At 45.1% G+C, this 14080-nt stretch overlaps 1 protein-coding gene across 1 annotated transcript in view; it reads right to left on the bottom strand.

Annotated features, from left to right (window-relative positions):
• Window positions 1-5947, bottom strand: part of Atp1b3 (ATPase Na+/K+ transporting subunit beta 3) — a 31328-nt gene extending 25381 nt beyond the window's left edge. Inside the window, exon 1 of the mRNA NM_012913.1 lies at window positions 5694-5947. Within this exon, the coding sequence (NP_037045.1) occupies window positions 5694-5802 (109 nt within the window). The 5' untranslated portion in view covers window positions 5803-5947. The remainder of the gene's footprint in view (window positions 1-5693) is intronic.
• Between the last annotated feature and the right edge of the window lie 8133 nt (window positions 5948-14080).

Below are 14080 nucleotides of genomic sequence, written 5' to 3' on the forward strand. Positions count from 1 at the left end.
TTGGAGAGAACCCTGGGAATGTTCAAGAGGTGACAGGAGAGAGAGGAGCCAGAGGATGAAGTCAACTACATGGGTGATAATTTAAAAAAAAAAAAAAAACGGACATGGTCATTCACGCCTGTAATCCTAGCACTTTGGAAGCTAAGGCAGCAGGACTACCGTAAGTTAAAGTCTTCATAGTAAAACTGTCTCTAAAAAGCACCTGCCACCAAGCTTGATGGCCTGAGTTTGAACCCTGAGACCCACAATGGTAGGAGAGAACCAACTCTAACAAGCTGTCATACTCCTCTACCAGAGTGTGTGCGCGCGCGCACACACACACACACAAGTATAATTTAAAAGATAAGGAAGGGGTTGGGGATTTAGCTCAGTGGTAGAGCACTTGCCTAGCAAGTGCAAGTCCCTGGGTTCGGTCCCCAGCTCCGGAAAAAAAAAGATAAGGAAAATAAAAGGTAGAATATAAGAATACTTAATGTTAAAATATATTAACTAAGTTTTGAAAAGACAAACTAAGTCATTATCCTTAAATATGGAAATGAGAAAATCAGCTATCTAACTATAGTTTTATATATTACAGATTTTAGATTTTAATTAACACATAGGCTACTAAACACACAGGTCACAGACATATATAATATATATATTATATATACACAATACACACACAGGCAAAATATACATAATCTAAATTTTTTAAAGATAGCAAATGTTGGGGTTGGGGATTTAGCTCAGTGGTAGAGCGCTTGCCTAGGAAGCGCAAGGCCCTGGGTTCGGTCCCCAGCTCCGAAAAAAAGAACCAAAAAAAAAAAAAAATAGCAAATGTGAAAAAAAGTAATGTTTTTCTTTAATACAATCAGTGTTTAACTAGTTCTTCACTAAATGCAATGATAAACCATGGTAAAATTGTTACTGTAGGTAGGCCTTTGGGTCTTTGCCTTGTTTTACTGAGACAGAGTCTCACTATATAGCTCTGACTGTTCATGAACTCAGTATGTAAAGCAGGCTGGCCTAAAACTTATAGTAATCTCCTGCCTCTGCAATTGCATCCCCAAGTAATGGAATTACAGGTATGGGTCTCCACGATGACCTATAAACAGCTTTTTAAAATAAGATAAGGGGTTGAGGATTTAGCTCAGTGGTAGAGCACTTGCCTAGCAAGCGCAAGGCCCTGGGTTCGGTCCCGGGCTCCGAAAAAAAGGAAAAAAAAAAGATAAAATGAGGGGAAAAAAAGAAAAACAAATAAAAGCCACCTTTTAGTACAACTTTAATTGTGGTAAAAATTTCAGAATCGACTCTGGGGGAAAGGAAAAAAGAAAACTCAAACAAACCATTCTGGGAGTAAGGTTCTTTAACAATATTAAGGCACATACAATCAACTATTATAATGGGTCGTATGATGTCCTTTCCCTCCATCAACCTCAGGTCTACTTCCTGGACACTTTGGGAGTTATGCCTTACTTCTACTGGGTGACATGCCCTGCTCTGGGGCCATCCTCCCCCGCTGTCCTACATTTATAACCTGCACTTAAGATAAGGCAAGTCTTACACTTTTTCAAAAGCACTCATATTTGTAAAGTTTCACAAATGTCCTACTTACTGGACAAAACCCACCACCTTATGTAACACTAGAACAATAAACAATTTGCCTTTTCCTCTACACCTCAACAACTACCATGAGACAGAATGGATTAGAGCATTTGCTAAGGGATGACCCAGAATGGAAGCAAGTAAATGGCACCACAGTGAAAGAAAGACACATGAACAAGATGCAGTCAGCTGGGGTTGGGGATTTAGCTCAGTGGTAGAGCGCTTGCCTAGCAGGCGCAAGGCCCTGGGTTCAGTCCCCAGCTCCAAAAAAACGAAAAAAAAAAAAAAAAAAGATGCAGTCAGCTACTGGTTATGGACTAGAACTTATGCTTAGAAATCAGGATCTTGGGGCTGGGGAATTTAGCTCAGTGGTAGAGCACTTGCCTAGGAAGCGCAAGGCCCTGGGTTCGGTCCCCAGCTCCGAAAAAAAAAAAATCAGGATCTTAATTATACGTTAATGTTAATCTATGTGGCCTATCAATGGACAACCTAGATAAGACAACAATCTCCAAAGATTCCCCAAGTGTTTACCCTCAATGATACCATACTGTGGCATAAATTACAAAAAAAAAAACAAACAAACAAACAAAAAAAAAACCCAACAACAACAAAACTTCTCACCAGGACTCTGTCATCTCACTAACTCACCTAGTGACTTTTCTCACCTACATTTTGAGGTGCAGTCCCTGCTGGAAATGTATCTTACATCAACGTATTTGATACCTGATGTAAATCTATTTTTTAGATAGTTTATCTATACACACAAAATACAGAATAAGAAACAATACCCTTCCTTACAGTCTTTTGCTATTGTATTCCATCTTTTAAGTGTTAATTTTAAGCTAGATGTGGCAGAGAATACCTATAATCTCAGCACCCAGGAGGTGGAGGTGGGAGACCCTGAGTTTGAAACCAGCTGGACTCAAAACCAACAAAATTGAACTGCAACACATGGCACACTGCCTACCTTAATACTAGACGATATCCAAACCTCACTACATTGGCTCTACTCGGGTTTAATGCACAGGCTTAACGTTTGCAAAAACAATCACCAGGCACTAAAATTTTTGTTGATTTGACAGAAATGGCAACTATTTATTTCTAGTGTTGTGTTTACTGTTTGAGAAACTAACTGTAGGTCTGCTTCAATCTCCCTCTGCCTCTGCTTTCCACTTCTGATAAGAAACCAAATGAGGTGAGTGTAGGTATTCTGAGACTACTGTAACCCGCTGTGCTATAGTATCAAAACAAACTACAGAGCAGCCACTACTGGAGCTGAGACAGCTGTTCTCAATACAGTAATGTGAGGCAACATGCAGAATTCCCTTTTTCTAAAACTACAGCAAAACTACCTTTTAAATATAAGATTTAGGGGCTGGGGATTTAGCTCAGTGGTAGAGCGCTTGACTAGCAAGTGCAAGGCCCTGGGTCCAGTCCTCCGCTCCAGACAAAAAACAAAACAAAACAAAACCCACTAAATATAAGATTTAAAGTGCTGAGTGCACTTAAAGGGAAACACCTCAGATCAAGCTGGAATGTACTGCAGATTTAAGTACAGTAAAACCTGAAAATGTGCACATCTTTGGGAGGCCTCTACATAAAACAGACTGAGCAACTTTACAAAGTTAAAAAAAACTGTAACTCTTTACTACCACCTACATTACATTTTTGATGGAGCAGGGACACAACGAGAAATAAATATTTGACCATATAAAGTTTTTCCAAGGGGGAAAAAAGCTATTACCAGAAAACATAAAAGCAGTCACATTTTATAGCTTTAGTGTTGAAGTTAAACTCCATCACACCCTTGCTGGTGGGAATATACGGAGAAATCCCCAGGAAGGCACTATGACGCATGCTTCCAACTCTAAAAGGTCTGGGTGCAGCCTAGATATCCTACCAGTACAAACAGATCCCAAGGAAATAAATTTGGAAAAATGTACATACACAGGAAGAGGGGGTGAAGGAAGGACCAGTACATACAGTAATGAAGGGAAAATGGGCTATTTGTGCCGCGGGACACTAGTCAAGTAAACTATTATTAATAATGGAGGTGTAGACCTTTGTCATTAGATAGTGTTTATAACATATACATGGCTGTGATTTCTTTTAGCTTAAAAAAAGAAACATACAAACTGCTGAAGGACATACCGGAATGTTAACGGTGGGCCAGGCTGCCGGCTCACCCAGGGCCTGGATGATTTTAAGTAAAAAGCCCCTCTCGGCTGAACACCCCACAGGCACATAGATGTCCAAACTGATGTTGTGTCTGCGTGCAGGTGGCCCTCTCCACGGCTGACCCAACACGTCTAGAGACATATCCTTCAAAGCCGAGGATTAGTCTGTCTTCCTCTCACACACATTCTTAGGCAAATGTCCTTGTGCTGGGTGGGATCTTCTGCACTGGTTTGGGATTACTACAATGAACTGGAATTTTACTATTTGAACACAAGGACAACAAGCCCTGATTCTATAAAGGGATCTTGCTTAAACTTCATTAAGCTAACCCCAACTTTACTTATTCTATGTGCCACTCCCACCCGTACACTCTGTACAGGTTATCTATTTAAAAGCATATTACCAAGGAAACCTGTATTCTAACAGAAATTAAAACAGCACTGTTTGAGCTGCCATGAGGGTCCACTTGAGTAGGGGACTGAAGACAAGAGAGCCACCAACAGTTACTCAGAGGTCAGTCCAGGCTACAGTGAGATCCTGTAGGAGAAGCCCTACCAGAAGTAAAGACATGAAGCTCTAGAAATGAGAAGGCAGAGAGAGAAGCAAAAGGCAGCTTACAAAACCGAATCCTCTCCACCACCCAAAAATCACTTCAGTTCAAAGTGCGCTCTGGAAACAAGCAATCATCACCATTCTTCTCCCTTTAGCCCTAGAAGACTTATTTCTTCGGTACGTACCGAACTCCCAAGAAAAGACAGCAATTTAAATAAAAATTGTACATGATTACTGGGCAGTTAGGCAAGGCATCTGTAAGATAATACAACCACTGGACGGGGATTAAAGGAGACTGGGCTCTTTTCTTGGCCCCAAGGAATATGTAATTTTACACAGAATCACAACCTCTGGGTTTTATTTTCCTCATTTCTCAAATGGAGATTGGAATTAAAAACAAAACAAAAAAACCCCAAAGCTTCCGCGGCTCCTTTCAGCTTGTGATAGAGCTTCAAGGAGTCTTCCACCCTCAGGGAGCTCACTTCAGTGAGCTAATTATTTTGTGAGCCATAGCTCATTTATGGTTTTCATGCTTCTCTTAAAAATGCCATGCCCCAACGGCTCTCAGCTCTAAAAACCTATTCTTGCTCAGAATAAAAAGTAATATGTCCTTATCCACTAACAAAACACTCTTAAAAAAGGATTCCCAAAAGGTAAAATTGTTTAAATATAAAGGCAATATACGGAGAACACTTGTCCACCTTCACTAACATGTTTTTGAACCCTCAGCCTAAAGCAGCACAAAACCAGAAGACAGATTAACTCGAATTCACTATTTCTTTTTAAAACACTGAGTTCGCGCAGAGAAAATCTGCTAACATTCAACTATCACTCAGATGTTTTGAAGGCACGGGGGTGGGGGGTGTTTAACAGGACTGTCTGTCCCCAGAGCAAAATATGCAAGGCAGAGAAGCGCTGAGATCTCCGAGGACGAGGAAGCCCTCTCCGAGCCGGCCTTTCTCAGTCGGAATTCAAGTGCATTTTCGCGGACAATGTGCCCCAGTGATTAACTCCCCGTCACACGTCCCTGCAACCCACACACGCCCGGCGCTCGCCCGCACTGTCCCGGGCGTCTGGGTGGCAGCGCCGCCGAGTCACAAGATAGCGGGCAGTGGAAATTTCCTCTCCCCAGCCAGGCGAGGGGCAGGTCCGGCTTCCCCAGTCGGCGCGGCCCGCGCCTCCAGGGCGCGCGCCCCACAAAGGAGGCCCGGCCCGGCCAGCGGGTCCCGCTTCCGGCGCCGCTCGCGGCGGGAACCGGCAGCACGTGCGCCCCGCTCGGGTCCGCAAAGCGGCCGCCCAGCCTCGGAGCGGGGCCGCCGGGCCGCGGGCAATGAATGGGGCCGTCCGCCCCGCCGCCCGCCCCGCCGCGCGCTCACCCCAGCTCTTGGAGGTGCGCCCCAGAAACTCTCCGCTGGTCGGGTTGTAGATGAACAGCTTCCACTCGGCCAGGCTCTGGTGGAAGGATTTCTTCTCAGTCTTCGTCATGATGGGCGAGTGGAAGTTGAGGTGAACGGAGGCCGCGGGGCTAGAGGCGACGAGGGGCTCGGCGGCGCGTCCTGGCGACAGCGGCGGCGCAGCCCAGCGACGGCGACGGAGGACCGCACGGCCGGGAACAACTCTCCGTTAGGAGACCACTAGAGCCGACTGCGCCGCGCCGCGCCGGGCGGCCGCTGGGGCCCCGGGAGCCTGACGTCTCCGCCCGCCGCAGCCAATCCCCGCGCCGCTGGCGCGCACCGCGGCCGCTGCCTCCCGCCCGGCTGGGCGCGGCCCGAAGGCCCAGAACCTCCCGGATGACCCCGCCCCCGACAACACACCACGCCCACATCTCCAAGGCCCGTCCATGACGCGAGCCCCGCCCCCAATCCGGCCCCGCCCCGGGCTACTTGCGCCTGTAGCCCCCGCCCAGGTGCGAGGAAGCCAGCGCGGCGGGGCTGCGGGCGGAAGTCTGCAGGGCACAGAGACCGGCGGGGTGGTGGCCCGAGGAAGGTGGGCGTAGGAGGCGAAGCGCTCTCCACTGAAGCCCAGGCCGTGGCCCGCAGCTTGCGACGTAGTAGTCAAAGCCTGGAGGGCATCTTCTGCCCGGGAGTCTCCGGCAAACTGCCTTGGCGCCTTCTCCTCCGGGGCTCTGTGACGTCGCTAAACGGCACCTGCTCCAGGGCCTCGGCAGCATTTGTAGCGTCCAGTACGGGCTAGCGGTTGTAGGTTGTTGGATGAGGGGTCTCGGTCATGGCAATTTTATTCTAAATATGCTATCGTTAATGAAATGGAGTGCCGTATACTTTTTTCTCTAGATTCAGCCGAGCATACCAATGAAAGTAATATAAGTGTTTTCTCAGGATTGTGTTCACTAAAAGAAGCCTTGCCTCCCCCACCCCCACCCCAACCCCCCTTGGCCCAGTCACTCCAATTGTTAACTACAATACTTGATGGAGTATAGGGATAGGGTTGTTTAGGGTCAGGGTTGTTAGGGTTAGGGATTGATGATTGAACCATTCGGCTGATGTTTTCTTTGCCACTGGTGGCCGCTACGCCCAGGCAGAGCCAGGAATTCAGGCTGCATTCTGAAACACCATAGACAGGTTTTTAAAGGACTCAAAATGGAGTTTGAGCAGAAGGTGAGAGTTTTTTTTGCTTTTTTTTTTTTTTGTTGTTTCCGGAAAAGAAATGTTAAATAGCCTCTGTTGAATAGCAATGATGAATGAATAAAACCCAACCTACTTTGTTTGCGATAATTTTATTAGCCATGCCCTTTGTAAATTTATGACTATCCCAAATCCAGTTTGGTTTTGTTTGTGACAGGATTTTGCTGTGTAGCTTACATTGTGTGTCCAAAGCTCTAGACGTCCTGCCTCAGCTTCCTGGGTGCTGAGATTACAGACATGTGCTGCTGATTTACGGGGTTGGGGGGGTTGTCAACTCCCCCCCCCCCCCGGAGTTCCTGGGAGAGGAAGGAACCAAGGGCCATGCACACATGACAAGCATGTCACCAACTGAGCTGTATCCCCCTCCCTCTAGTTATTTATTTCTTCGTTTTCCGAGACAGGGTTTCTCTGTGTTGCCCTAGCTGTCCTGGAACTCTGTAGACCAGGCTAGCTTCCAAAATCACAAAGAGCTGCCTCTGCCTCCGGAGTGCTATGATCTAAAGCCCTGTGCTCCAGTTATTTTTTTTTTAAGCTAATAACACCAGAAAGTTTTCAGAAGCAATTTGCTGAGTTTGACATAAAACTGATATTAGTAATACCAAAATATTATGCAAGAAGCCTAGAATATATTTCTCTAGATTATAGGCAAGGTTAAAGGCTAAGGAATGGAAATAATTTTACCTCAAAAACTGAACTGCACACTAGGGTACCTGGAACACTGACAGAATTAACTATGAGCTTTTCAGTTTGGGAAGTAGGAACAATACATCATCTATCTGGAATGAAATATAAAAATATATCTGCTTATTTTGTGTATATATGTACAACCAGCATGCTTTAAGAAATAATTATCTGGTACAAAGAAAACAGAAAACAAGAACATTATGAAATGATGTTTCAAAGATGTTAGTGGCTGGCCGAGAGTTTCAATTTCTGTGTTTTTAATAGCTATAATACGGCTTTTATACTTAGTGTTTTGTGGTTTTTCTAAATAAGGGTTTAATACAAATATAATTCAGTAAACACTTTCAAAACTCATGGCTAGTCTAGTCAGTGTGGCAGTCAGTTTCAACAGACTTCAATTTGGCAAAAATATTATACTCTGTTCCAACAATATGGGACCTCTCTGTTTCTCTGTCCCGTGATAATCAAGCATGACCTGGAAGAGTAAACACTGATTGTCTTGGGATATTAGCCTGCCAGATGGAGATGGAATATCAGATTTGGCCAGTTCTATTCCTTGTAGGTAACTGTCTCCTTTACAAGAGAAGTTGCTTTACGAGGTAAAAAACCTGCAAGTGTCTGTCCTGCAATCTGTCAGAGTGAAGACATGTCATCCACAAAAGGTTTATTTAAAAGCACCCAGTATTAAAGCAGGATAGCCATGCAAATTTGAATTTGAGAGATGCGTAACTCTTACATTTTTAAATGTTTTCCCTTTTTCATGTGTGTGGGTGTTTTCCCTGCACTGTGTAACACATGTGTGCAGTACCGATGGGGGCCAGAAGAGGGTATCTCCTGGAATTGGTTTACAGTTGTGAGCTGCCATTTAAGTGGTGGGAATTGAACCTGGGTCCTCTGGAAGAGCAGCCAGTGGTCTTAATTGCTGAGCAGTTTGGTTCTAACATCATATGTAGATAACTGAGACCCTTACCCAGGACTAAGCGGCAAGCGTGATTTATTTCATAATCTTCACAAGAAAAAGAAAAAGAAAATCTGGAAGGGTCTGCCTAACTTTAAGAATGAGAAAACCAATGCTTAGAGAACTAATTCACCCATGGTCACAAAGTCTCTCTTCTGCTGCCCAAGGTAGAAACCTGGGGAAGAGTCACCAAGTTGAGGGAATTAGAAGAAAGACCCAGTTGCAGGCCACTTAGTGGGTTGCAAAATCCATTGCCTACTTTCTGTGGATGCCGATAGGATTGTTTGTCCCTTGATTTAATGAAAATCTTACGTTCATTCCTGATTTTTAGAAGTGTGTACCAAAAAAGGGTTTGCCATCTTCTAACCACATCAACTTTATAACTGACATGATGTTGGGACTGAGTTGCTGGAAGCCTTTATTTATTCCTGAGAGAATGGGTATTAAAATGTCCTGAGCCATGCTTAGGGGCATTTGCCTCTATATCTCCTCGTAGGAAACAGGAGCATCAGGAGTCCAAGGCCAGCCTTGGCTACAAAGGTCCAACAACAAACCAAGATCTCCGTACAAACATGGTGTTGGCATCGCACTGTTTCTGACAGTCAGGTTCATAGACAGTTTCCGCAAAGCAAAGCCATTTTCTACTTGACTGATTTTATTACTGGGTGCTTTTAAATAAACCTTTTACGGATGACATCTCTGCACTCTTACAGACTGCAGGACAAACACTTGCATTTGTTCACGATCTTAAGCAAAGCCTGTAATCCCAGCATTTGGGAGGCAAAGATAGGAAGATTCTAGGTTCAAGACCAGCCTGGGCTCCACGGTGAGTTCAAAGCCAGCCCTAGCCATGTTGGAAGACCCTGTTTCAAAATCCCAAAACACAACCAAAATGGCATATGCAGCAGGGAATGGTGGCTCGGACCTCAATCCCAACAGTCAGGAAGGGTTTGATGACAAAACACTAAAACCCAAGGCAATTTATAGGAGAAAGAATAGAGGAATGGGGGCTTACAATTTCAGAAGGTGAGATATGACCATTTTACCTTTACTCAGTGCACCGTATTGTGGAGAATGGAGCCCAGGGCTTCACACATGACAGGTCATCCCTTTCACTGGACCACATCCCAACATCATTGTTATGATTGTCAGCCACTGGCATGGTAAGGATGTGATCTGAGTGTGTCTCTCATAGGACCATGTTCTTAGTACAGCAGTGTTGAAAGAGGAGAACATTTAAGAAACGCAGCCTAACCCTCAGAATAGCCTACTACCTATTCTGCAAGAGCAGGGGTTCTCAACCTTCGTAATGCTGGAATCCTATAACACAGTCCCTCATGTTGTGGTGACCCCCAACCATAAAATTTTCCTTGTTTCTACTTCACAACTAAAATTTTGCCACTGTTTAGAACTGTAACATACACTACAGGCCTAGTACTGTCACCTTTCTAGAGGCCAGTGAGCCCCGCCATTTACCTAGTGCCTGCTACTGCCCTCCCGGATGGAGTCTCTTGATAAAGCAGCGCTGAACTTCAGCCTCCAGAGTTCAGAAATGAAAACCCTCTAGCTGCAACCCTGAAGACACTCCTGCTCTTAACAGCTTTCAGGATCCCACCTATCGGGCTGTATTTTACAACTAAATCTTAGATGTTTGAAGGTGCCCTTGGATCGTCCAATAGAGACAGCTATTTTTATGCTGCAATTGTTGCCGTTGTTGCCGTTCATGTGGTTCTGGCCCTGTTTACGTGGCCTGGAAGGAAGGCACCAACAGTAGCCTGAAGGCAAACCGGATTAAAGTAAACATCACCTTTTGATAGCGTGAAATTTATTTTTTGTATATGTTAAACAATCCCAGGGTATTGATAATAAATACATTTGTTTGAATAAAGTTAAAAGAACATGTTTTTTACAAAAAAGGAATTGTAAATATCTGATATGCACGATATCTGATGTGTGATACCTGCGAAAGGATAGCTTGACCCCAAAGGGGTCATGACCCACGGGGTTGAGAACCAGTGTGCTAGATGGCCATAGTGTCTAACCCTCTAAACTGGTATCTTTATTTGTGGATTAGCACAACTTCGAGACTTCATCAGAGATTCTCTGCACATGAATGGCAGTACAAAAAGTCACACCTGGCCAAATCAGAGAGAACATATGTCTGTAGAACATATGGCCAGCCACATATGGGATCTCTATATCACAGTCCCTTCTCTCAGACCCTTGAGGAAGAAGAGGAAGAAGGGATGTAAGGGGCAGAGGGCAGGGAGGGCCAGAACGGAAGCGTCTTCTGGGGACTCGTGGACTTGAAGCCCCTGTGGTTGAATCCAGTCAACATTCCAACATCGAGAGGCTCACAAGACCCTACCTTTGCTGAGGAGGATGACAGCTGGTAGCTTCTGGAACAGGGAGAGTCCATTTCCTTTAAGGGTGTGGCCCCCAGTAAGGTGACCACACTTCAGTGAATGAATGGTCTGCCACCCAGGAGTATATGGGCAGCAGAAGTTGAACCTGGTGGGTTAGTTTAAGAGCAGAAAACGAGGCACGCAAACACGAAGCTGAGAGGATTGAAGATCTGGGAGGAGTTAGGGGAAGGAGTAAGGGATGAATATGATCATTATTGTATGTGTGTATGAAATTCTCAAGGAATTGATAAAAATCTTTTTAAAGGGAGAGAAACAGAGCCCAAGTATGGAGATGTAGCTCAACGGTAGAACATTTAGCACACAGATGCCCTGTGATCAAATGCCAGCACAGCCCAAGAAGGAGTTGAAAGAGTAGAAGACAAGAAAAGAGTGGGGGAGGGGGGCACAGAGGAAAGGGAAGGTATTAGATCATGTGCACTTACCTTGAAGGCCTTGATGTCGTTTCCACATGGCCAAGTTACTTCTTTCAGGAGCAGGCTGCTTTAAGACTAAGCGACGCTCTTTGCAAGTGAACACAGCCTTGTCTTCGCCATGCAGTGCAGCCAGAACACCACAAGAACCAAGTCAGTGCCAATGCCCTGCTCCTGAGCACCAGCTCTGTGAGCTAAATCAACCTAACTTATTTGTAAAGTAGCCAGCCTCAGGGTGTTGGTTACAGCAACATAAAGCAGATTCTGTAACCACTGTGCTTGGCATCTCACAAGGAAAAAAAGCACGATATGGACCAGGTATGGTGGCACACATTGGAAATCCCAGCACTTGAGAAGAGGAAGCAGAAGCATCTGTGTGAGTTTGAAGCTAGCACGACCGACAGCAAGGTCCAGGCCAGCCGGGGCTGGAGAGGGACATCCTGTCCCAAACAAACAAACAAACAAACAAACAAACAAACAGGCTTACGATATAATCAGACATAGCAAACAAGGAATAAACCCGAATGACTGACCCACTGTGGGAAGTTATTTACTCAATTCCGTTATAAAATTTACAGCACTGGGTTGGGGATTTAGCTCAGTGGTAGAGAATTGCCTAGCAAGCGCAAGGCCCTGGGTTCGGTCCCCAGCTCCGAAAAAAAGAAAAGAAAAAAAATTTTTTTACAGCACTGAGAGGTGGTAAACCACAGATGTCGGTTTACAGAAGGGAGTGGATGGATATGAGGGTCCTGTGAACTTTAATATATTTCACAGGAAAATATGCCTGCCTCATGCATGCTAGAGTAGCACCCTAAAAAGCAAGCTACATCCCCAGCCCTGATTTTCTTTTTAGCTTTAGAAACATGTACCTTCTAGTTGGGCTTGGTAATAGAGGCCTGGGATACCATCTACTTAGGAAGTTGAGGCAGGTGTTCAAGCTTAAAGCAAGGGTGAATAATTGTGTGAGAGTCTCAGGGTAAATAAAGGATAATAGTCTCTTCATGTATTATTGAAATGTCCCTTAGTAAGCCCTTTAAACCCAGACAATAGTGCTGATGCCAAGAAGTGTGTGCTGACAGGAGCCTGAGCTCCTGAGAGGCTCAGCCAGAGCATGACAGAGGCAGATGCTAGCAGCCAATCTGAACTGAGATTGGGGTACCCACTGGAGGCATTAGAGAAAGGATTGAAGGAGCTGAAGGGGTTTGCATCCCCATAAGAACAACAATACCAACCAACCAGAGCTCCCAGGGACTAAACCACCACCCAAAGGGTACACATGGACAGACCCGTGGCTCCAGTCACATAGGTAACAGAGGCTAGCCTTGTTGGGCACCAATGGGAGGAGAAGCCCTTGGTCCTGTCAAGGCTGGACCCCCCCCCCAATATAGGGGATGTCAGAGCAGGGAGGCAGGAAAGGATGGGTGGATGGGCGGGGCAACATCCTCATAGGAGAAGGGGGAGGGGATATAGGATAAGGGGTTTATGGACAGGAAACTGGAAGCCAGGAAAGGGGATAACGTTTGAAATGTACACTTAAAAAATCCAATTAAAAAGTAAATTTTAAAAAAGGGAAAAAAATAAAAGTGTTGCAGTACGCAGAGATCCACTAGTGCTGAGAAGCATGCGTGATGTCTTGACTTTAAACCTAAGACCATATTTGGGCTAGGACAGGCAACCTCCCGGGAAATGCATTTTTCTGTTCACTTAGTTGGAAAGTAGCCAGAAGGAGCTATAAGTTCAAAGGGTTTTGTTTTTTTCCCATTCTGGTTGTTGATGTTTTACCGGAGCATATGAGGCCCCACCACTAGTCAAGAAGCTATGGGTAGTTATTAGCTGCCAATAGTGTGTACATGTGTATACAGTACTAAAGATGGAAGGGGCCTTAGCAACTGCTAGACGCTACCACTAAGCTAAAACATAGCCCTCTACTGTGTGATTCTCACACAATTATTCAGCCTTGCTTTGAACTTGAATTTCTCCTGCCTCAACTTCCCAAGTAGATGACATTCTGGACCTCTATTACCAGGCCCAACTAGAGGTTACATTTTTGTAAGGTTAAGTTTTTGTAAAGTTAGAAAATCAGGGCTGGGGATGCAGCTTGGTTTATAGGGTGCTACTAAAGCCAGCATGAGGCTGCCTGCTGGTTTGATCCCTAACAGCACTTAGGTGTCACACACTTTTAGCTTCAACACTTGGGAGGTGGATGAAGGAGGATCAGGAGTTCAAGGCCATCCTCAACTATATACTGTCCCAGGCCAACATGGGTAATTCCAAAAACAAAAACATCAGGTCAGGTACAGGGGTGCACATCTTTGGTCTCAGTACTCAGGAGACAGAAGCAACAAGATGGTCATAAACTCAAGGCCAGCTAGGGCTACCAGAAAACCTTTATCTAAAAATGAACGAAAGAAAAACAAATTAAGGACTGAAAGAAAAATTCACGGGACTCCCAAAGGTGAGGTGAAAAGACAAATATTGTCAGAAGTCCAGAGACATGCTTAATTCAGCAAGACACTAGTCCACTAAAAGGACCAGAGGAGCCAAGACAGTAGGAATGGGGTGAGGACGGTGAGGCGGACTGCTGAAGATACCCACTAGGGAATAGCAGCAGGATAGGTTTTATTAAAAAATAAAATCCAAGCC

Source organism: Rattus norvegicus, chromosome 8 (genome assembly GCF_036323735.1).
Source record: "Rattus norvegicus strain BN/NHsdMcwi chromosome 8, GRCr8, whole genome shotgun sequence".
Taxonomy (NCBI): domain Eukaryota; kingdom Metazoa; phylum Chordata; class Mammalia; order Rodentia; family Muridae; genus Rattus; species Rattus norvegicus.